Source organism: Aotus nancymaae, unplaced genomic scaffold (genome assembly GCF_030222135.1).
Source record: "Aotus nancymaae isolate 86718 unplaced genomic scaffold, 86718_ANA_hifiasm-v0.15.2.pri h1tg000072l, whole genome shotgun sequence".
Taxonomy (NCBI): Eukaryota; Metazoa; Chordata; class Mammalia; order Primates; family Aotidae; genus Aotus; species Aotus nancymaae.
Genome location: NW_026988487.1, coordinates 2,507,318 through 2,530,931, shown reverse-complemented (window position 1 = coordinate 2,530,931; position 23,614 = coordinate 2,507,318). Strand labels below are relative to the sequence as shown.

The 23,614-nt window shown below is 54.6% G+C and overlaps 2 protein-coding genes across 4 annotated transcripts; one reads left to right on the top strand and one right to left on the bottom strand.

Annotated features, from left to right (window-relative positions):
* Positions 1 to 2,174: 2,174 nt before the first annotated feature.
* On the top strand, positions 2,175 to 9,455 carry PHOSPHO1 (phosphoethanolamine/phosphocholine phosphatase 1). Of its 2 annotated transcripts, none has more exons than XM_012451815.2 (3): positions 2,175 to 2,486; positions 6,106 to 6,217; positions 7,805 to 9,455. In XM_012451815.2, exons 2-3 carry the CDS (start codon positions 6,173 to 6,175, stop codon positions 8,561 to 8,563), a joined length of 804 nt encoding a protein of 267 aa, XP_012307238.1. In that variant the 5' UTR covers positions 2,175 to 2,486; positions 6,106 to 6,172; the 3' UTR covers positions 8,564 to 9,455. The 2 variants fall into 2 exon arrangements, with proteins under 2 accessions (XP_012307238.1, XP_012307237.1); XM_012451814.2 differs by having other exon boundaries at positions 7,681 to 9,455.
* Positions 9,456 to 9,585: 130 nt separating this feature from the next.
* On the bottom strand, positions 9,586 to 23,298 carry ABI3 (ABI family member 3). Of its 2 annotated transcripts, none has more exons than XM_012451813.2 (8): positions 22,996 to 23,298; positions 16,189 to 16,356; positions 14,672 to 14,848; positions 12,676 to 12,761; positions 12,348 to 12,443; positions 11,975 to 12,129; positions 10,603 to 10,737; positions 9,586 to 10,264 (listed from the first exon to the last, which is right to left on the bottom strand). In XM_012451813.2, the coding sequence occupies exons 1-8, from the start codon at positions 23,110 to 23,112 to the stop codon at positions 10,101 to 10,103; spliced, it is 1,098 nt and encodes a 365-aa protein (XP_012307236.2). In that variant the 5' UTR covers positions 23,113 to 23,298; the 3' UTR covers positions 9,586 to 10,100. The 2 variants fall into 2 exon arrangements, with proteins under 2 accessions (XP_012307236.2, XP_064223574.1); XM_064367504.1 differs by having other exon boundaries at positions 10,182 to 10,264; positions 10,579 to 10,737; positions 22,996 to 23,297.
* Between the last annotated feature and the right edge of the window lie 316 nt (positions 23,299 to 23,614).

The window sequence follows — 23,614 nt, the reverse complement described above, 5'->3', positions numbered from 1 at the left end:
TTTGCCTCAGCCTCCTGAGTACCTGGGATTATGAGTGCATGCCACCACACCTGGCTAATTTTTTGTGTATTTTTAGTACAGATGGGGCCATGTTAGCCAGGCTGGTCTCAAACTCCTGACCTCTAATGATCCACCCTCCTCGACCTTCCAAAGTGCTGGGATTACACGCATGATCCACTGCACCTGGCCTCATTCAACAACCATCTAAGGCCCATTGTGCACCAGTCAGGCTGCCTGTGCTAGGGGATAGGGGTACATCAATAACACAAACATGGTCCTCATGTTGCTTATAGGAGAGGAGGGATGACAGACACTCTATGAGAGGGACAGTTTGGGTTAATGGATAAGGCAACCAGGTGGATACCCCAGCCTACCATTCACCAGCTGGGTGACCCCAGACAAACTCACTTTTTTGTTTTGAGACAGGGACTCACTCTGTCACCCAGGCTAGAGTGTGGTGGCATGATCACAGCTCACAGCAGCCTTGACCTCCCAGGCTCAAGCAATTCTCCCACCTCAGCCTCCCAAGTAGAGCTGGGACTACAGGCATGTGCCACAATGCTCAGCTAATTTTTTAATTCTTTGTAGAGATAGGGTCTCCCTATGTTGTCCAGGCTGGTCTTGAACTGTTGGGCTCAAGTGATCCTCCCACCTTGGCCTCCTGAAGTGCTGAGATTATAGGCGTGAACCACCATACTGTGCCAAGCTCAACAACTCTTTGTGCCTTATCTTCCAACAGTAAAATGCATCTGACCTGCACCCACTTCATAGGGTGGTGGGGATTACACAAGTCGACGCGTGCAAAAATATTTCCAGCTCCTTCCAAGTGCTCAGGTAGTACATGTATGACCACTGCAATTAGAAGGAGATGTGTAACAGGCAAAGCTGGTAGAGATGATGTTGAGGCTGATGGCTGAGTGTGTCCAGCATGGGGAAAAAGCATGGTTCTGAAGGAGGGAGGTCCCAAGGAGAGACAGAGCAGGGTGTGCTGGTGAGCAGGAAAAGTGGTGTGGATGAAGACAGGGGTGCGAGTGGGATGAAGCTGGGCAGCAAGCCAGTTTAAGGAAAGAAATGACATGATCACGTTTGCAGTTTTACTGCATTCATGTGTCTTCGATGATGTGGAAATACAGCACCATTTGCCTTATTTTATTAATGAACTCTCAACCCCCTAATGCGGAGATGAGGGTAATTCCTGGCCAGCCCGCATTCCCTCTGATTTCCAGCCCCACTGGCTTTCCAGATCTGGCTCTCCCGGGAGGGAACCAGAGGAAGACTTAGAAAGGCTAAAGTCAGACCCAGGCATGGGGGCAGCAGCATTCTCCCCACCTGCACACCCCTTTGTGACCCAGTGGAGTCAGGTGTGTCTGGGTTTGAAGGGCTAGGCAAATAATTTCTCGAGTGTTGTGACCATTCAGCCATAAACGCAGCGACCTAGCCCGAATGCCGCTTCATAGTATGTTCTCAGTAAATACCAGTTTCATGTCTTTCCTCTCTAAACACAATTTTCTTTCCTTCCCCTCACTAGCAGGTTGGGAGGACCAAAAGGAGGAGATTATGGTGGGGGAGAAACCGACTCTTAGGAAGCAGGGGAGAAAGTGCGCTTTTTATTTAGAGTGCCATTTGCAAAGGGGCAAACTATTCTGTCACCAGCCCCTCCACCAACTTTACGGCGTGGGGGAGTCACTCCCCCGCCACCCCCCGCAATCCTCAGTAACCTGTAACCTGGGGAAAGGGTCCTGAGGGCCAGGCCGGGACGCTGCGACTCCGCCGGGTCATCCCGGGCCTCCCACTGGGTTTAGGACCTCAGAGCGGGATGGGCAGGAGGTGGAGGTCCACTGCTGCTAATCTCAGGAGTCGGAGCCCTGGAGGCGGCGGCGGATGAGAAAGTCCACAGCCCTGGCAATTTTGGGTGTGTGGGCAGGGATTTAGCGTATGCCAACAGCCGCTCTAGTGAGGGTGCCCCCGCCCACGCTCCTCGGAAGGGCAGCGCTCCATCCCCACCCTCCTACCCTTTCCCCCAGCACCCAATCCCACCTTGGCTGGCGCTCCGGGAGCCTCCGGGACAGCCGGGAGGCGTGGCCTCGGGCGGCCCGCCCCTTTGATGTGCGCCGGCGCCTCTGCGATTGGACAGTCGCTTGTGACGTGTGGGGACTGCGGTGGGCTCCGCTGCTGCAGCAGCCGCAGCGCCGGCCGCGGCTCCGGCTCCGGCTCCGGCTCCCGGGCATTTAAAGGGGACGCGGCGGCTGCCCGGGGGGATGGGGGGCAAGTGGAGGGGACGGTTCAGACGCACATCATCCTCGGTCCCTCGGGACTGGAGGGACTCGTGAGCCGGAGCCCAGAAATCCGGGGGTGGAAAAGACACCGCGTCCACTCCAATTCCCGTAAGCACCCCTTGCTCCATCCTGCGCCCCAATACCTCAGCTAGCCCCCTTCCCCATACTCCAAACTCAGCCGGGACAGACCTCTGCCGCCGCCGTCCCCACGTGAGTCCTGGGCTCCGGGAGGTAGGGGAGGGCTGGGGTCCTGGCGCAGGGTGGGGGCTGTGGAGTTTGGAGGCGCTCCTTCACGCGCGTGGCAGTGGGGGAGTTCTGGAGCGCTGGAGTGAGTCCCCTTCTCTCCCCTATCCAGGAACATAGTGCCGGGGTGTCCCTCCGTCCCCGGCTCCGGCAAAGCCAAGGAATTGGTGTCCCCTTGCTCCCTGCCACCCACAATACCCCTCCCTGAGCCACGCACCCCCCGTCCGCATGGGAGCCCAGCGCCCGCCAGCTGGGGGTGCGCCAGAGTGCTGGCTTCCCAGTCACCTCTAAAAATATCTCTCCCCCAACCCCACCGGCAGCTGCCACCTCCCTGCCCCTAGGATCCCCTCCTAGCTTGTCCGCCCAGCCCGGGTGTCCAGAGGTGACTGCTAGTCCCAGACACCTCCCTGGCACCAGGGCGCAGGGCCACCACCGCCAGCTGGTCAGGACCGCAAGCTCCCAGCCCACGGGAGTCTCCAGAGCCAAGGGGGAAGCTCCAGCTGCAATTTTCCCAAGAGGCGCCAGAGACTCCTGAGTTCTAATCCCCGTTCAGATGCTGTGTGACCCCCGGGATGTTAGCTTGACCTCTCTGGGCCTCTGTTTTTCCTATCTGCTGCTCAGGCGTGGTGAGCATGGAAGATAGTCACGTTTGGGGGCACTGTCTGGGAGAGGGAGGGAATTCTAGCTTAGTTGTTGGATCTGATTTCCAGTGATTGATACAAGGAGACTTACTTTTGGACAGAGAGGGCTCGTTACTGTGGTCTTTTAGGGGTCCTTGCCTCCCTATTCTCATTCTGCACATTTCCTGTGGAAAACGATCCCAAAACTTCCCTGGGAACTCCATCCGCCCAGTAAGAGGAGAATTTCAAACTTAGGGCCTAAGCCAGAGAGGGGCCTGTTTCTCAGCCACCCTCTTCCCACAGATTTCATCTAAGAGCATTTGTGTGAAAGGCGGGAGGAAGCAGGCAGGAATGTGTGACCCGGTGCAGAATAAGGGAGTCAGGCGCTGCTTTTAGATGGGACTAGAATATGGACTCCCCGCAACCCCCTAGAAGCCCTTCTCCCTGCTCTAGCCTGTGGGAGAAGCTCAGATCCTGCTCCCTACTTTAAGGGACTCTGTTTGGTGATCACAAAAGGATTTGATGACTCCGAACAAAGGTGTCAGAGGTGAGAGACCTTTTGGAATATCACAGGAGCCAAATTCCAACCGGGATGGGGTTCCTCTGACTCCTGTGGGGTGAGGACAAGGTGTCACCGCATGGCCTTCTCAGTTTCCAGGGGAAGAAACCCAAGATGCCTGGCTTTCTGCTTTGGAGACTAAAAGAAACAAGGGCAACTCACCAAACTGAATTCCCTAGATACTATTATTAGCAGAAAAATGTAACTGTCATTAATGATGAGAAATGAGTTTTTTGTGTGTTTTGGGGATGGGGTTACTCCCTCTGTCACCCAGGCTGGAGTGCAGTGGTGCCATCACAGTTCACTGCAACCTCCGCCTCCTGGGTTCAAGTGATCCTCTTGCTTCAGCCTCCCAAGTAGCTGGGACTACAGTCACAAGCCACCCTACCCAGCTAATTTTTGTTTGTATAGAGACAAGGTTTTGCCATGTTGCCCAGTCTGGTCTCGAACTCCTGAACTTAAGTGATCTGCCTGCCTGGGCCTCCCAAAGTGTTGGGATTACAAGCTTTTTTTTTTTTTTTTTTGAGACGGAGTCTTGCTCTGTTGCCCAGGCTGGAGTGCAACGGCATGATCTCGGCTCACACTGCAATCTCCACCTCCCAAATTCAAGCGATTCTCCCAGCTAATTTTTGTATTTTTAGTAGAGATGGTCTTTCACCATGTTGATCCGGCTGGTCTCGAACTCCTGATCTCATGATCCACCTGCCTCAGCCTTCCAAAGTGCAGGGATTATAGGCATGAGCTACCATGCCCAGCCGGTATTATAGGCTTATGCCACCCTGCCTGACTGAAAAATGAGAAGCTTTGACCATAATTAATAATCGATAGAATAGTCAAGAAAAAAAAAGAAAGAAAGAAAGAAACAAGGGCAAAGTAATGAAATCCTTCACTATGGGATGAAAGCTGGTCTCTGGGTAGCTGCTGGTGACCCCTTGAAATTTTGTATCTGCCCCTTGCCTCTCTCCAGGTGACGCACATGCCTGTCCTGTTTGCTTTTACAAGGGGAGTGGCATCCCTGACCTTTCTCTTATAACTCACCTGGCTGAGTTTGGACATGTGATATCAGCTGGGATTCTGGAAGGTTGGAAGTCCCTCCAGATAGAGACTGGGGACTGCTCCAACTCATGCCATTTCCTTGTCCCTCATGCAACACTTCCCTTCTCTCCCACCTCCTCCTTGACCTGCCTCCTCTCCCATCCCCTACCCTCTCTGCCCACTGCTTTATTCAGCTTTTACCACCTCTCCCAATTCCTAGACTAGAAGTTCTTGAAAAAACCTGAGAGCCACATTCCATCCCTGCAGAAAGATTGAACACATGTGTGATCAGGGTGTTGTAAGGAAGTGGGTACCGCAAGATGGAGAGTGCTAGAGCCTGTGCCTGCTCCTGGGATGCCCCAGTTTTGGTCCTGGGGCAATTGCTTCTCCCTCCTGAATAGTTGGGAGAGTGTCACCTTGACAGAGGGGGTTACAGTGTCACCACTGTCACCACCAGAGGGCAGCAGCCAGCCAGACCTTTGCTCCTCTCTGGGTCTCAGTCTCCTGGCTCTCTGTATCTTTCCAAATCTTGTCCCAGCTGCCTGTGGTCTCATCCAACCCCAGAAGCATGGGTGGGAGAGTAGAAAGGCACTGGAAGCTGTAGGTGGTGTCCTTTGCCGCTGTATTGGTGAAATCACCAAGAGGCTAAACTCAGTCCCCAAAGCCACACCAAAGTCTAGCCGAGATTTCAACCTGACTCTCCTGTCTGATTGCCAGACCCCTGAGACCCCTGAGAGCACCAGGGAGGCCATTCCCAGATCACCTGTGAGACCTGGCTGGGGGTCCCAGACCCCCAGCTATGGTATAGTAAGTTTTGGTCATCTCCTTCCTTTTTGAGGGCATGGGAAATGCAAAGCTGTGGTCAAGCATTCATGAAGCAGTCTCTGCCCCAGGTAAACAGCATGGCTGGTTAGTTAACCTCTCTGAGTCCTTCTCATTTGCTGAATTCATGACTGATGAGTAGCGAGAGAATACAGGTGAAGGTGATTTGTAAACAATGATGTATCAAACACATTTAAGGGACAATGATGATACCTGAGGAAAAAAAACTGGTCTCAGGCTCAGATCTGGGCTTGAGGTCTGTTTGCCATTTACAGTGGGTGACTTTTGGAAAACTCAATTAACTTCTCTGGGTCTCCAATGCCATCTGGAGTTGTAGGGGACCTCTCTAGAGTTGTAGGGGACTGTTAAGAGGATACCTAGCAAGTGCTTTATGGTCCATAGGTGCTGGGCCTATCTGAGGGGTTGTTTTGGCTGAGACCGTGGGAGTGCCTCCTGGGGGTGAGCAGAAGGACCAGGGCCAGGTGGGTATTGGCCGTGGAAGCAAAGGCAGCTGGCTGGGCACCCTCACACAAACTCTTGTGGTTGTCAGGAACTCGTGACGACGGCTGGAGGCCAACAGAGTCCCTACAGGTGGTGCCCACGGTGACGCACCGACAATGAGTGGCTGCTTTCCAGTTTCTGGCCTCCGGTGCCTATCTAGGGTAAGCGAGTCCCTCCAGGGGTCTCCTAGGATGAGGCCTCAGCCCCCGTTTTCCATCTCCAGTTAGAAGAAGCCCTAGCCAGCCCATTTTAGGCTTGCCCTCCCCTCTACTGGGGCTTCATTAATCCCTAGAAGCTTCCGTCCCAGGTGTCGGGTCCCGAGGCTTTGTATCTGCAATTTGAAGGACCCTGGGCCACTGCAATGCCCACTGGATGTTGATGACCAGAGGGTGACTCTAGGGATGAGGTGGAAGGGACAGTTTGGTTAGGGAGGTGGACAGCCAATCGAAATCCCAGCTCTGAAATGAGGAGATTGGGCTTCTGTTTCCCGAGGTGTGCCAGGCCGTAAGCACCCCAGGAACATGACAGAGAGGCTTAGGAAGAAACCAGAGGAACACTCCCATCTCAATGAACTGCGGTGGGAGTTGAGTGGGAGAAAGGCAGTGTGTGGGTATCTGGAAGCTGCATGTCACCTGCTCACTCTGCCCCTCTCACACACTGGCAGGCAAAGGTGACCGGGACTTGCTGTTGAGGGCTCTGGCTGTCTCCATTGCTTGCCTTTCCTTGTGCCCAGCCAGGTCCCCTGTTGTCCTCTGTCCTCTCCCATGCTGCCTACCACCCTCCCCTCCAGCCAAAGCCTCCACTTCCTGGAATTCCCCTACCCCTACCCCTGCTCTGTCTTCCTGTCCAGCGGTCTGGCATGGCTTTCTCCTAGCCCTCTCCTCCACACCCCTCAAATCCCCACTACCTGCCCCCTCCCACTCCTCTGCCTTTTCAGCTGCTGCTGCTCTCTCTTCTCCCTTGCCTGTCTGCCAGGTATGTCGTGGCCTGGTGTGGGAGGTTCCTACCTCCCCAAGCCCCACTGCTTCTCCTGCTGCCTGCTTGCTTCGGACTCTGACAGAAACCCCACCCGCTGACACGTTCCTTCTGGGGAATTGGCAAGTGATTAGTGATGAGCTGTCAGCACAGGGCCCTAAAACTCCCTGGAGAAGCTGTGCCCCATCCCATCCCTAGACCCCTGTCCAGTGCACTGGGCTGGAAGCAGCTCCCATAGAGCCATAGATTCCCCATGGCCGAAAAGGGGAATGAGGAAGCTGGTCCACTTGGGTGGATGGGTGGTTTCCCTTGACTCTGCCTCAGGGAATGAGGGAGGGGAGCATTCCCACCACCCTATCTTGATCCACACCAACAACAGGGGCCACCGGAAGTCTCCAAAACAGTCCAGTCCAGAAACCTCCCCAAAGCCGTGATCCTTGGAAACCGCTCTTCCCTTCTGTTGACTCTTGTTAAGCCTCATTGGCCCATGATGAGAGTAGTGGAAACAGGTGCCGAGGAAGCCTTCTGGGCATATCAACCCCAGCGCGGTTAACTGAGAGGCGCCACTGGGATAGTCAGGGAAGGCTGGGGATAGGGGTGGTGGAGTTGGGTACTCCTCCCAGCTTAACCAGCCTTGGGTCCTCCTCAGGTCTTGGATGTGCCAGCGCCGCTGGCCGCGGCCCGCTAACCAGCCTCTCCCGGGCCGGCTCCCGCCGCGCCCCCTCTCGCTTGCCCCCTCCTCCTCCTCCTGCTGCTCTCCCCCCTGCTCCCAGGACGGCGGGATGGCCGCGCAGGGCGCACCGCGCTTCCTCCTGACTTTCGACTTCGACGAGACTATCGTGGACGAGAACAGCGACGACTCGATCGTGCGCGCCGCGCCGGGCCAGCGGCTGCCGGAGAGCCTGCGAGCCACCTACCGCGAGGGCTTCTACAACGAGTACATGCAGCGCGTCTTCAAGTACCTGGGCGAGCAGGGCGTGCGGCCGCGGGACCTGCGCGCCATCTACGAAGCCATCCCTTTGTCGCCAGGCATGGGCGACCTGCTGCAGTTTGTGGCTAAGCAGGGCTCCTGCTTCGAGGTGATTCTCATCTCTGATGCCAACACCTTTGGCGTGGAGAGCGCGCTGCGCGCCGCTGGCCACCACAGCCTGTTCCGCCGCATCCTCAGCAACCCGTCGGGGCCCGACGCGCGGGGACTGCTGACTCTGCGGCCGTTCCACACACACAGCTGCGCGCGCTGCCCCGCCAATATGTGCAAGCACAAGGTGCTCAGCGACTACCTGCGCGAGCGCGCCCACGACGGCGTGCACTTCGAGCGCCTCTTCTACGTGGGCGACGGCGCCAACGACTTCTGCCCCATGGGGCTGCTGGCGGGCGGCGACGTGGCCTTCCCGCGCCGCGGCTACCCCATGCACCGCCTCATCCAGGAGGCCCAGAAGGCCGAGCCCAGCTCGTTCCGCGCCAGCGTGGTGCCCTGGGAAACGGCCGCCGACGTGCGCCAACACCTGCAGCAGGTGCTGAAGTCGTGCTGAGGACGGCCGCCTGCAGGGGGCGCCAGAGCCAGTGGCGGAGGGGCGGGGAGTGGGGATTCGGGAAGGACAAAGTTAGTTTTACTACTTCCCTTTCCCTTTGGCTTTGCTATGTCCCTCTGGGAATTTCTGGAATCTCGTCCAGTTGGGGGCTTGGGGAGGGGACTCAGGGCCGTCCCTATCTATGCAGTTAACCCACCTCGGCCGCCTCCCCCGCTCCACGGCGCACGGTTGGGTTAGGGAGTCTGACCCATCGCGGGGTGGCGCGCAAACCCTGGAAGGCAGCAGTGTTTCTTGCTCTTCTCAACTGGGAGGAAGGGGCCCGGCAGGTGAGAGAAGGAGCTTCTCCCGCCGCTGTAACTAACTGTTGCCTCGGGCCGCGTGATCGCCCCCCTCCAGTCTTCTGTGGAGGGAACCCAGGATCCTGAAATCCTCGTGGCCGCAAGGACTCCCCGCGGAGACAGAGGAGGGTCTCCGCCTAGGGTCCCAGGCCTTCGCGATCTTGGTTCACCCACCGAGACCCTACACTGTTTCTGTGCTGTCAACACCCTCTTGCCTCCCGATCCCCGCACTCCCTTCTAGCACCCTCAAAGGAAAAACCAGAGGGAACAATTGCCTCCTGGTGGTGGTATGAGGTAGCGCACCGTCCGGCTCTGGTCCGGCCAGCTAGTAACTTCGCAGCGCGCGACGGTGTCTCCTTGCATCCCAACCACGTCTATGCAGCAAGAGACCAGGGACTTCAAAGTCGCCCTCGAGGGCTGAGCCCTCCGCGCACTACCCCTCCCCCCATGGAACAGAAAGCCATGATGTTTTTAAGCAGAACCAGCGAAACCCTAGCCCCTCTTTCCTCTGGTGTTTTAGAACTATAAAGGAGGTGAAGGGGGAAGAAATGACAGATCTCTTGCGCGTCAGTCTCAGAGTTGAGAGTGAGGTGCTCTCGGGAGAGCCCCGCTTAAATCAGGGAGATCATCCCCACTCTTGGGCAAGTGCCCAGCCAAATACGAACACATCACACACACAGCAAGCAGTGGGCAAAAGAGCAAGTTGCGGTCAATGGCTGCAGAGGGGCATCTGGGGTCCAATGTAGCCTGCACTTTGTGGGTACCGAGGGGATGGGAGATGCTGCTTCTGGGGCAGCTGGTGGGTTGGGGGTTGGGGGCTGTGATTAGCAGCAGCCTTAGAACTGGGATGCTTTTCAATACCTCCTGGCCCCTTATCTCCGTGGGGCAGTCACAGGATGTCATCCGTTTTATTCAGAGTTGGCACTTGCAGCAGGAGACCCCGCCTTGCCCCGCATGGAATAGGGGACCTCTGTGGACAAGCTTCATGGGGTCCAGCTCTCCCCATCTGCAGCAGGCCTCTGGGTAAAGTTCTCTCTCCCCACGACCCCCTCCCCGCAACGATGGGAAGAGGGACAGAACACAGCTCACAGCCCAAGAGGTGGGCAGAGTCAGTCCATCTGTGACCAGAGCTGGTTTTGGCCTGGGACTCATGAAACCCACTCAGTGCAGAGAGCGGCTGCCCAGAGAGCCCTGGGCTGTCAGCAGCTGGGCTCCACATAGTTCCCAGGGAAGAATCCAGTCCCCTCTGAGCTGACGCCCTCACACCAGCCATCGGAGTAGCGGCGAGTGACACAGATGACGGTGCCCTCAGAGAAGGAGAGCTCATTGTCCTTCTGGCCGGTGTATGGGTACAGTGTCACCACTGCAGGCCAAGAGAAGAGGGTGCTGTGAGATGTGCCTCTTGCCCTCTCCCCTCCACCCCCCACTGCTGTGGGGAGGCAGGATCTCAAGTACTAGACTCCAGAAGGAGAAGGCTGTATGTAGGAGGGGAGCTTCTTCCAAGCCTTCAGGGCCCCTCCCCAGCTTAGTTAATATTTAGTACCAGGCCAGCTGCCCTCTTCCCAGTTCCATTCTGAATTCATCAGGAAAATTGTGTGTGGGGCCCACACCTTTGTAGAGGGAGGGGAATGGGGGTCAGGGCAACAGAGGCAGAAGCTAGGAAGTGGGATCCGGTACCTCTCAGTCCCAGAAGTCAGGTACCTTTCTCCAAGTATGAGGCAGGCACCCAGCTGGGCTCATTGGGCCCAAAGCCTGGTGGAGGTGGAGGCAGCCCCAGTTCATCTTCATCCAGGGGTGGAGGAGGAGGCAGGTCCAGCGGCAGGGGCAGCTCTTCATCTTGGGGGAAAAGCAGAAAGGCTCTAAGTGTGGCACAGGAAACTCCTTCAATGTGTCAGGGAACTGCTTGAGAGCTGGGCCCTAGAATCCACTGGCCAGATGCGGTGGCTCATGCCTGTAATCCCAGCACTTTGGAAGGCCAAAGCAAGCAGATCACCTGAGGTCAGGAGTTCAAGACCAGCCTGGCCAACATGGTGAACGCTCATCTCTACTAAAAATTAGCTGGGCATGGTGGCACACCTGTAGTCCCAGCTACCCGGGAGACTGAGGCAGGAGAATCACTCAACCCGGGAGACGGAGATTGCAGTGAGCCTAGATCTCACCAATTCACTCCTTCCAGCCTGGATGACAGAGAGACTCCTTCTCAAAAAAAAAAAAAAAAAGCGCCGGTAATCCCAGCACCTTGGGAGGCTGAGGCGGGTGGATCACGAGGTCAAGAGATCAAGACCATCCTGGCCAACATGGTGAAACCCCATCTCTACAAAAAAAGAAAAAAAAAATGCACCCAACTCATGCAATCTTCCTCCACCCGCTCCTGTCCTCCTACAGTGCTGCTAGCATGTAGTAAGTGCTCAGTAAACCCTGAAAGATCATCCAGGAGTAGAGGACAGTCAGACTCCACCTCTTATTAGCTGGGTGACCCTTGGGCAAGTCACTGAACTTCAGCTTCAGTGGCTTCGTCTGTTAAGGGAGTGTAAAGACCCTCTCAGGATGAAGTTTTTTATTTTTTGAGAGGGAGTCTTGCTCTGTCACCCAGGATGGAATGCAGTGGGGCGATCTCAGCTCACTGCAGCCTCCGCTTCCCGGGTTCAAGCGATCCTCCTGCCTAAGCCTCCTGTGTAGCTGGGATTACAGGAACGTGCCACCATGCACAGCTAATTTTTGTATTTTTAGTAGTGTTGGCAATATTGGTCTTGAAATCCTGACCTCCAGTGATCCGCCCTCCATGGCCTCCCAAAGTGCTGGGATTACAGACATGAGCCATCCCACCTGGTCATCAGGATTAAGTTTAAATGAGAAAATGGATGAGAAGTTTCGAACATAGGACTTGGTATACAGCAGGCACTAAGTCATATTAGTTCATTTCCTCCGCCTCCTTTCGCTGGCGCCCTGCCTTCCTTGGAAGAGCAGTTCACTGATGCTAGCTGGGGTAGATCCAAGAAGGGTGGGCTGAGGAGTGGCAGGAGACCAAAAAGCGACCCCGCGGTTGGGAAGTAGAAGGGGCGGAGCTCCTTACCCGGTGGGGGCGGGGACAACTCCTCCAGCGCGGGAGGCCGCTGGAACACCTCGAAGGCTGCTGGTGGAGGAGGTGGGTCCAAGGAGTTGGGGAGAGGTGGGGCTGGGGGTGCCGCCTGCCGCTTGGGCGTGGAGGCCCCACTGACACCTTCGGCGCTGCTGGATACCAGAGAAAGCGGGGCTCGGCCGGGTTGGCAGACACTTTCCCCGCTGCAGCATCCCCAACTGGCCCCACCCCTCCGATCCTGAACGCAGCCCCGCACGTGTGACCCAGAGTCCTCTCAAGCCAGGAGTCACTATGACCACCGGCAGGAGGCCCCTCTCAAAAGCCACCTCCCACCCTCCACCCATCCACGTGGGCTTGTAGGCCTCACCCGGCCGAGGCCAGGGAAGAGGCGGAGGAGGCGGCGGAGAGTTTGCCGTCGGGCACCACCGGGAGGTGCACTGGCTCGGGAATCCGGGGTGGTCTCCTGTCGGGGAACAGGGAGTGGGTATTATTAGGAGGGAGGAGGAAGGCTTCTGGCCAGCAGGGGTTGGGTGCGAGCAGGAAGGGCAGCTGGCCGAGGGGGAAGTTTGGCGCCGGGCATCCAGCAAGACGGCCTGAGCACCCGGGAGCCAGGGGTGGGTGGTGAGGCGGGGGAGGAGAGTTTCAGGGTCGCGCGGGGCAGGGCCAGGCTGGTTGGAGTCGCAGTGAGGTCTCACCCTAATGTGGCGGAGGTGGGTGTGGCAGGGGCCTTGATGCTCTTTCGAGACAGGGTGCCGGTCCTTGACAGCTGCGTGCTGAGGTCCTGCGAGGAAGCCGGAGGTAGGGCTGACATTTGGGATGAGGAGCGGCTCCCTGCCTTCATCCCCAAGAGGAAATGGAGGAGGGGCGGATGAGAACCCGGAGGGAGAGCCTGGCATGGCCAGTTCCCACTTCCACTTCTCAGGCTCCTCTCCTACCCTCCCCCCACCCCACCCCCTTGTCATTGCCTGGGTTCTGGGACTCAATTCTGCTAAAGCCGACAGCCACTTCCTCTGCACGGCCACAGTGTGTTGAGTCGGCCCAGCACCCCGTCCCTCCTGCAGACCATCTCAGAGCCCAGGAAGCTGGGGCCCTAAATTTGGTGCTCTCTAACTTTGATTGGGCTGAGGAGGGGGTGGGGAAAGGAGAGTACATATCACCCTTAGAAGTGTCTCACCTGTCATTTTCGCAGATTCGTGGAACTGGCTTTGGGGAGTTAGGGCAGAGAGGAGCAGGACCCAGGCCACTTAAGGGGGATGGGCAAATGACAGGGCGAAAGCTAACATAAAAAAGGACACTTCGGCCAGGCACAGTGGCTAACACCTGTAATCCCAGCACTTTGGGAGACTGAGGTGAGTGGATCACTTGAGGTCAGGAGTTCAAGACCAGCCTGGCTAACTTGGCAAAACCCCGTCTCTACTAAAGATACAAAAAATTAGCTGGGCATGGTGGTGCATGCCTGTAATCCCAGCTACGAGAATGGCTTGAACCTGGGAGGCTGAGGTTGCAGTGAGCCAAGATTGCGCCATTGCACGCCAGCCTGGGTGACAGGGTAAGATTCCATCTCAAAAACAAACAAATAACCAAAAGGGGCCAGGCACAGTGGCTCACACCTGTAATCCCAGCACTTTGGGAGGCCCAGGCAGGTGGATCATGAGGTCAGGAGTTCAAGACCAGCCTGGCCAAGATGGTGAAACCCCATCTCTACTAAAAACTACAAAAAATTAGCCAGATGCGACGGTAGGCACCTGTAATCCTATCTACTCAGGAGGCTGAGGCAGGAGAATCGCTTAAAGCCAGGAGGTGGAGGTTGCAGTGAGCCGAGATTGTGCCACTGCACTCCAACCTGGGTGACAGAGCAAGGCTCCGTCTCAAAAAATAATAATAAAATTAAATTTAAAAAAAGAAGGAAGGCACTTCTGTTACCAGTGGGACTTCCCCAAGGGGCTGGTACAGTGTCACCTCATACACGTCATCAGGGGCAAACAAAAGGGAGTCTAGCTGAAGCAAAAAGAATGTAAGTTAGACAACAGAGACCTTACTGGCGGGAAGGAGGCCTGGTGGCTGAAGGGGAGAGTGTGGTTTCCCCTTTGAGTGGGCTGATAAGTTAAGGATATCAAGGGCTTCATTTAGATACAGCAATGTCAAAGTACGGATTCAGGAGTGAAGATGGGACGGGTGTGAGCGGATGTCTCCGACCTCACAGAAAGACATGGGCTGAGAAGGCGCCCTCGCCATGCTCCAAGTCCTCTTTGTGTGTCTGCATCCCCGCTTCTTCTCACCAACAGCAGCTCTGGGGTGACTGCTCAGTGCAGTGACCTCAAACCCCCAGACAGAGGAAGTTGCTGTTCTCATGTGGCTGGGAGCCATTCTCATGCATGCCCTGACATCCTCCCTTCCCCTTCTTCCCCTTCCCACACGACCGGTGCCCACGGGGGCAGGGAGGGGGGCAAGGCATGCTCAGGATCTCACACTCAGCAGATCCTCTGAGGACAGTACAGACCAGTTTTGGAGGGAAGGATTACCAAAGCCAGGGAGAGGGAGGAGAGCTCAGAGAAATGGCTTCAGGAGCGGTGGGGGGTGGGATGGAGTGGCAAGCTGGGACAAAACGTGCAGGATAACTGGGGTCTGCAGGCAAAGGGGCCACGAGGCAGGAGAGGGTGCGCTGGAGGGAAGGAGGAGGGCTCTCTCTACCTTGAGCCCATGGCCAATGTCATCCAGGCAGCCAAAGTTAAGGGGTCTCCTGCTGTAGGGCGTGAGGGTGGGTAGGCTCTCTGGGGCAATGATCTTCTGGCCGGGGGGCAGCCGCTGGATCGTGGCTAAGGTACCAATCTCTCTTCGGGCCACTTTCTCCATATGCATGTTCACCATCTGCATGACAGGGTTCGAGGTGACAGTTGGGGGGTGGTTTCTGTCCAGCGCCCTTCCCTCTAAGGCAAGAAGAAGATAGAGACTTTGGCCTGGGGCTAAGGACCAGGAGAGGCAGCGAGGTCTAGAGAAAGAGGGCCTTTCCCCACCCCCCAGGCCACACAGCAATTGGGAAAAGTATCAGGAAAGGATGAAGCCACTTTGGAGCAACTTCCTGGTGGAAAGAGAATGAGGGTTATTATTAGCTGAGCAGGAACAGGAGGAAAAGAGAAAACACAACATCCCTGGGGACACCGGGAAGAGAAAGCGCCGGGCCGGCTTGGGAGCAGAGGGGAAGAATATGGAGGTGGCTGAGAATGGTGACTGGATCAGCTCTCCCTTTCTGGGGACAAATAAATGAACTGACTTCCTCTCAGAATGTTCCATGGAGAAGCCTACATTATGGAAGGGTAGGAACTCTGGTCTGCCGGGGAGAGGAAAAGACACACCCCACACACTGAACATGTGGGCGATGCACAGGCCAGGCCGAATGTGTGGCGGGATCTGTGCATGTGCTTTATGGGGCAATTCCTCGGTCAAGGATCCAGGAAGGAAGGAGGAGGGTGTGTGCGCTAGAACACTGTGGGGGTGGGGGGTGGAGGGTGTATACGGTATGGTGGTGGCAGTGCTTCCAGGGCTGAAGATGACCTTGTCAAGCAAACATCCTGGGTCTAGGACATTTATTTATTCATTTTTGAGCCAGAGTTGCTCTCTTGTTGCCCAGGCTGGGGTGCAATGGTGCAATCTTGGCTCACTGCAAACTCTGCCCCCTGGGTTCAAGTGATTCTTCTGCCTCAGCCTCCCAAGTAACTCGGATTACAGGCGCATGCCACCACGTCCAGCTAATTTTTGTATTTTTAGTAGAGACGGAGTTTCACCATGTTGGCTAGGCTGATCTCGAACTCCTGACCTCAGGTGATCCACCTGCCTCGGCCTCCCAAAGTGCTAGGATTACAGGCGTGAGCCACTGCACCCAGCCAGGTCTAGGATATTAATTAAGTCACTGCTTGTATTGAGATGCAAGCAGGGTTCATTTGCTTCTTTACTGTGTATGCCGCTGCTGTGACTGGTAGATATCACTTTGTAATGTCCAGGATAGAATTCCGAGAAAGAAAGAGCTCTGCCTTCGGGGAATCTGTAGCGTAGCCACAGAGATAAGGAGACCTGAAAAGCTTGGGAAGTGCCAACCTTCTGCAATAGAGTTGGGCATTTGGACATGGAGGAATGCAGGAAGGAACTTTTGCTGTAGAAAATGTCTGAGTCAGGCTGAAGAGTGACTCAAGATGCCTTCCCATGCTCCTTACCTGGTCCAGCGTGCTTACACAGGCTTCCACCTGTCTCAGGGCAGCCCCCTGCAGGTCCAACATGCGCAGAGTGTGACCAGCCAGGTTGCCCACCTGGTAGGCCACGCTGGCCAGTGCCTGGGTAGTGAAGGCCATGGTCTCCTCCAGTGCCTTCCGCTTGTCTGTGGCCTGAAATACACACAGCCCTGGCCTAAGGGCCAGCATCTTCCACTGGGTCCTTGGCTGGCTGGGGTGGGATGGGAGAGGATATAGGGAAAGTCGGGGCTGGATTGGGAGATAGCAGCAACCCTCAGATATCTGAGGTAGCTTCCAGCAAAACGACATTGTAGGAAGAGGGACTTGCTACAATATCACTTTCAATTCACTTTAAAAAAGTGAATCTGCAGCCTTGGGGAATGGATGCAAAGGGAGGGAAAGATACCCATTCTCAAATAGTCAGGCCGAGGACTGAGTGGAGATGATGGTACAACCCTCCTGAAGAAGTCAGTAACAGGCTGTCTTTTCAGGGGTTGGAGCGGGGTGAATGGTAGAAAGGAAAGAGGAAGGCAACGCTGGCTAGAGCAGACAATCTTTTTTTTTTTTTTGAGATGGAGTCTTACTTTGTCACCCAGGCTGGAGTACAGTGACATGATCTCGGCTCACTGCAACCTCCTCCTCCTGGGTTCAAGTGATTCTCCTGCCTCAGCCTCCCAAGTAGCTGGGATTACAGGTGCACACCACCACTTCTGGTGAATTTCCGTATTTTTAGTAGAGGCGGGGTTTCATTATGTTGGCCACGCTGGTGTGACCTCAAGTGATTCACCCTCCTTGGCCTCCGAAAGTGCTGGGGTTACAGGCATGAACCACTGCCCCTGGCCAAGCAGACATTCTTTTTTTTTTTTTTTTTTTTTTTTTTTGAGACAGAGTTTCGCTCTTGTTGCCCAGGCTGGAGTGCAGTGATGTGATCTCGGCTCAACGAAGCCTCCCCCTTCCAGGTTCAAGTGCACATGCATTCTCCTGCTTCAGCCTCCCTAGTAGCTGGGATTATAGGCATCCACCACCATGGCTGGCTAATTCTTAATTTTTTTTAGTAGAGACAGGGGTTTCTTCATGTAGATAGGGCTGGTGTCAGACTCCCGCTCTCAGGTGAGGTCTGCCTCAGCCTCCCAGAGTTCTGAGATTACAGGTGTGACCTACCGCACACAGCCGACGTTCTTAAAAAGAAACAAACCATGGCCAGGTGCAGTGGCTCACAACTCTAATCCCACTACTTTGGGAGGCCCGGGTGGGCATATCACTTGAGGCCAGGAGTTTGAGACCATCTTGGCTACCATGGCGAAACGTCGTCTCTACTAAAAATACAAAAATTAACCAGACATGGTGGTGCGTGCCTGTAATCCCAGCTACTTGGGAGGCTGAGGCATGAGAATCAATTGAACCTGGGAGGCAGAGGTTACAGTGAGCTGAAATCACATCACTGAACTCCAGCCTGGGGTACAGAGACCCTGTCTCAAAAGAAAAAAAAAAAAAGCTTTCCACGTGACTCTTGTGCTCCTTGTTTAGCTCCAGGCTGCAGATTGGTATTTGGGAACTCAGATAAGGAAACTGAGGCCCAGAACAGAGGGAATGTATTCATTCATTCCCTGTTTTTTTTTTTTTTTTTTTTTTGAGACGGAGTTTCGCTCTTGTTACCCAAGCTGGAGTGCAATGGCGCGATCTCGGCTCACCGCAACCTCCACCTCCTGGGTTCAGGCAATTCTCCTGCCTCAGCCTCCCGAGTAGCTGGGATTACAGGCATGCACCACCGTGCCCAGTTAATTTTTTGTATTTTTAATAGAGACGGGGTTTCACCATGTTGACCAGGATGGTCTTGATCTCTTGACCTCGTGATCCACCTGCCTCGGCCTCCCAAAGTGCTGGGATTACAGGCTTGAGCCACCGCGCCTGGCCCTCATTCATTCCCTCTAATAACTTTCCAATACCCTGAGGACAAAATCCAAGCTTCTAACCATGGCCTACAACAGCCTCTCCGGGTCTGGCTCCCGCCTTTCTGTTCACCTTCATCTCCTCGAATCCATCTTTACCACTTCCCTCTCACACCCTTCCCTCCAGCCACATTGGCCATTGGCTTTTGTTCCTGAACAAGCCAAACTGTTTCTGCTTTGGGGCCTTGGCAGGTGCTGTACTTATTTTCAGAATCCTTCTTTTTGTTTTTTTTTGAGATGGAATCTCACTCTGTCACCCAGGCTGAAGTGCACTGGTGTGATCTCGGCTCACTGCAACCTCCACTTCCCAGGTTCAAGTGATTCTCCTGCCTCAGCCTCCCAAGTGGCTGGGACTACAGGCGCATGCCACCACGTTCGGCTAATTTTTTGTATTTTTAGTAGAGACAGGGTTTCACCGTGTTAGCCAGGATGGTCTTGATCTCCTGACCTTGTGATCTGCCTGCCCTAGCCTCCCAAAGTGCTGGGATTACAGGTGTGAGCCACCGCACTCGGCCTTCAGAATCTTCTTATTAGCAGGCCTCAGCTTCTCAGAGACACCTTCCTTCACCACACCAAGATTTCCCTCAGCCCACTCCTTCCCTGCCTCTTTATCATATTTACCCTGTTCTCTGTTCTTCATGGTTTTTAGCACTATCAAACACCATCCACGTAGTTTTCCATTATCTACCCCCCTCCCTTAAATGGAAGTGTCGTGAGAGCAGGGAGCTTGTCTGTTTCATCCTGTATCGCGTCATGGAATCGCGCCCAACACGCAGAAGAGTCTTCATAAATATGCACTTGTGAGTTAATTAGCAGGTCGAATGGGAACCCAAACATTCTCTGGGCACATTCCCACTGTGTTCTAGGCACAGTGCCAGGCGCTGGCCAGGGTCACACTGCCAGTCAGTGCAGGAGGGGTGAGCAGGCAGTGGCTGAAGGAAAGAAGTTTTTTCTGGGTGCCAGATCAGGCCGTGGGGGCTGGGGCAAAACTTCTCTGGTCTTTTGGTTCCGCAGGCAGCTTCCTCATCTCTGGTCAGGTCGTGGAGTCGCCATACTCTAGCCTGTACCTTTCTAAGGCAGGTAGGGGGCAAGTCCAGGGTGAATCTGGGGTAGGGCCAGTGGGCCAACAGGCCAGGCTGCACACTGGGGTCCCCTTGCTGGTGCCCTCGGGTGCCCCTCGGGGCCTGTCAATGGACAGCAGACCTGGAAACTCTAAAAGCAGGGTCTAAGACACCTGGGGGCCTCTAATGGAGCCTGAGCCAGAACTTCTGGGAAGCCCAGGCGGTAGCTCTCTCTTCCCTGTCTTTTCCAACAGCGGGAAAGAGATGCTCATTTGCATGTTCATTTACATCTCATCAGCATATGCAACAAAATTTACATCTCCTCAGCGTATGTCACCAAGAACTTTGAATAGGCAAAGAAATCAACCCAGGATAGCAAAACCAAACAGGGTAACAGGTCTTGATTTAGTTCAGGACCTTCCTTTACTAAATGAAACAGGTCCAGAACTAGCAGTGACTACTCCTCCATCTCCACCCAGTTTTCTTTCTTTTTTTTTTTTTTTGAGATGGAGTCTTGCTCTGTAGCCGATCCACCCAGATTTCTTAGCTTGCCTGTCTTCTCCTGTACAGTTTCCTCCCCAAACTGACATGTGGAATTGTTGGCCCAAATAGGAAAAGTGTCTGCTTGGGCCCAGCTCTGGGCACCTGGAGCCTGAACACCTACTGGCCCCTGGCTTTGCTCTTGGCCTGAAGTTAGGTCTGCAGGGACAAGGGTCTGGGATCCATCTCTGCGGCTGAGTGCTTGTTTGCCATGCAAATTACCCTGTCTGTCAACTCAGTCAACCCTGGCCGAGAGCTCTGCAGGTGACCCCTGGTCTGCCTTCCCTAATTCCCCGTGGGTTTCCTAACATCTCAGGGGTGTGGGGAGAGAAGGGCTGCAGGTGGGGAGGGAGTGTAGGGGAATCAGGCCTTATGTAACAGCAATTCTGAGATTCAGAAACTTCCTAGGCATTTGCCCAAAGAACCTCAGAAAGGCCAGGAAAGGTAACAGGTTATGTGTTCTAGTAGTTAGTGTTCTGCATGAAGGAAGCAGGAGTCCAGGGATCCCAGCCTGGGTCAGGGCTTCTGATGCCCTGCATATTTTTGCAAGGACAGCTTTTACTCCCTAGAACTGATTCTTATTATCCATCCTTCCAATGAATGATAATGATGACGATAGTCATGGTAAGAGCTGCCATTTATCTTGCTCTTCTGAAGGGGCGAGCACTAGGCTAAATGCCTCGATACATTTTTATATTAAACCCATGGAGCCACCCCTGAAGGCAGGCATGAGAATCAGAGGAGAAACTTGCCACAGTTCCTGTAGTTGGTAGGTGGCAGAGCTGGAAATTGGACTTTGGTCTTTGTGACCCCAGACTGCACTGTGTGTGCAAATGAGAGCCCTGCGGAAGCTCTTTGAGGCGTGCAGAAGTTATGGGAAGAATGGAAAGGGCTGCTTGGATCCTTGTCCATAGAGGGAACATGCCTTTCTTGGTGTGATCTTGGCTCACTGCAATCTCTGCCTCCTGGGTTCAAGCAATTCTCCTGCCTCAGCCTCCCACATAGCTGGGATTACAGGTGTGCACCACCACACCCGGCTATTTTTTCTTATTTTTTTTTTGTTTGTTTGTTTTTGTTTTTTTAGTAGAGACAGGGTTTCACCATGTTGGCCAGGTTGGTCTTGAACTCCTGGCCTCAAGTGATCCAGCCGCCTCGGCCTCCCAAAGTGCTGGGATTACAGGTGTGAGCCACCAAGCCCAGCGGGAACATGGCTTTCTTTGCTAGGAGAATGCACTGGTTTGCAAGCCTTGTTCTGTTTCCTCTGCAGGTGGTCATTCAACATCCAAACAGACAGAAATGATACCCAGAGTAGCATTTTCAGTTAGTGGAATAGGGAATGGGCTTTGGAATCAGATTTCTGGGTTTGAATTTGGGCTCTACCACTAGCTTGGAGACCTCTGGGAAACTGACTTCACCTTTCCAAACCTCAGCTTCCTCATTGTGAAGTGGGAATGGTACTCACCTCACTAGACTTGAGAAGAGGATGAAGGGAGGCCATGCTGGTAACATGTCTGGCCCAAAGGAAGGGTCCAGAATGTTTTAACTGCTGTCATCACTGACTCTCTTTAATCTGCCATTTCCCATGAGTGCTTGTTCCTCATTTATTTCTTTTTCTCAACATTCTTATTATGCTAGGAGGTCCCTGTGCCTGTTCTCATAGGTTGGTTAGTACAGGTTAGAAAAATAAAGTTTTGCCCAAGGGGTAACAATGTTAGCCTGTAGCAATTTAGGGAGCAGAGGAAATCAAGGCCAGAGAGTGCAAATAGACTGTCTTAAAGTCATACAGCAAGTCAGGAGGCAGAAAGATGGAGAGGAAAGAGCTTGGCATCAGAAGTCAGGGATGCCCAAGTGTGGTGGCTCACATCTGTAATCTTAGCACTTTGGGAGGCCAAGGTGGGCAGATCACTTGAGGCCAGGAGTTCAAGACCAGCCTTGGGCTACATATTAAGACCCTGTCTCTAAAAAATAAAAAATAAAAAAAATTAGCCAGGCGTGGTGCCATGTGCCTGTACTCCAAGCTACTCAGGAGGCTGAAGTGGGAGGATTGCTTGAGCCCAGGAGTTCAAGGCTCCAGTGAGCTATGATCATGCCATAGCACTCAAGCCTGGGTGACAGAGGAGACCCTGTCTAAAAAAAAAAAAAAATCTGGCCGGGCACATTGGCTCAGTCCTGTAATCCCAGCACTCTGGGAAGCTGAGATGGGTGGATCACCTGAGCCTGACCAACATGGCGAAACTCTGTCACTACTAAAAATACAAAATTAGTCGGGCGTGGTGGTGGTGCATGTCTGTAATCTCAGCTACTCAGGAGGCTGAGGCAGGAGAATCTCTTGAACACGGAAGGTGGAGGTTGTCGTGAGCCAAAGTCACGTCATCGCACTCCAGCCTGGGCAACAAGAGCAAAACTCCATCTCAAAAAACAAACAAACAAAGGAATGCCTGGCTCTGCTGTTTGGAGCTGTGTGGCCTGGGACAAGTCACCTCACCTCCCTAAGCTACTGTTTCCACATCTGTAAAATAGGAATTACATGTCTCACAAGGTAGTTGTACAGATTGATGAAATAACAGAAGTTATTTCCATCATGGCTAAGTTGCCTTGTCTTTCCTCCCTGAATCCAGGAATCTATGTTCTCAGCCCCAGGACAACCACACTATTTACAAACTGTTCTGCAATGCCACCTCCCCATCTTCTGCTGGTAGCCTGCTCCCAGCAGTCATGTGGGCCATCCCCCTGCCTCTGCCTGAGGCCCCCTCTCTTTAGCCCAGCCTACTCTGCCTTATCCCCACTCTTCCTCAAATCTCAGGGAAAGCCTTTCCCTGGTCCATCTCAGGTTCACTGTGCTGTTTGGGAAGTTCTTCCGAAGCCTCTCCCAGAGCCGGCCTGGAAATAGAATGATCACCAGCATCTGTGTGAGGACAGGGGCTTTGGGTCTCTGGACCAACCTGGGGGGACTCAGAAGGATGAACCTGGGGTGGGGCCTGAGAACAGGATGGAATCGCACTGTCTGTCCCAGACATCTCTGAGGCTCTGAGAGAGAGAAGGGGCACAGTGGGGGCTTGGGTAGTATGGAGTCAGGGTTAAGTATTCTGGTCTGGAATGAAACCGAAGCCCGGAGTGGGAAGATATCTCAGCCAAGGTCCGGGACAAGCACTGTCAGGATGGCTCCCCAGGCCCCACCTGGGGCTGAGCTCAGGGTCCCTTCTCCAGGGCTGGGGTGTCAGGCCTGTGCCCGCTTTACCTACCTGCACATAGTTGTCCTCGCAGTAGTCAGCGACCCGCAGCAGGGCACTGTGGTTGCCCCGCAGAGCCTCCCGTCCCGTGGGGATCTCAAACTCCTGCAGCTGCTGCAGCTCCGCCATCACCCTCAACCTCTCTCTGGCTCCCCAGGGAGCCCGCTCGTTTTGAGCCTCACCCGGCCCTTGATTGGTTGCGCTGCCTTCCCTCCCTCTTACTGCTTTTGGTTTCCTCTGTGTGAGACCCAAACCTGCTTGCAAAGGGCAGGCACGCTCATTCCGGGACAAGAGGAAGTCAGTCCTGCTCCCTAAGCCTGCGCCTCTCTGTCCCCTGCCCAGAGGAAGGGGGAAGCCAGGGGCCCATTTGGGGGCCCAGCCCCCAGTCCCACCCAGCAGAGGAAGCCAGGGTCGGGGCAGCTGTGATTGCTCCCTGGTCCTGGAGAGGAAACTGGTCGGTGGGGGGATGGGGTGGGAGAGTGGGGAGGAAGGGGGCTGGCCTGCTATAGGGGGTGGAGGTGGATTTTCCACTTATGGAAGGCGGGAGGAAAGGGCAGAGGGTGGGGGCTTCCTTGGGAAGCTCGGGGATGAGTCACCAAGGGACAGGGGAGTGGAGGGTGGATAGGATATG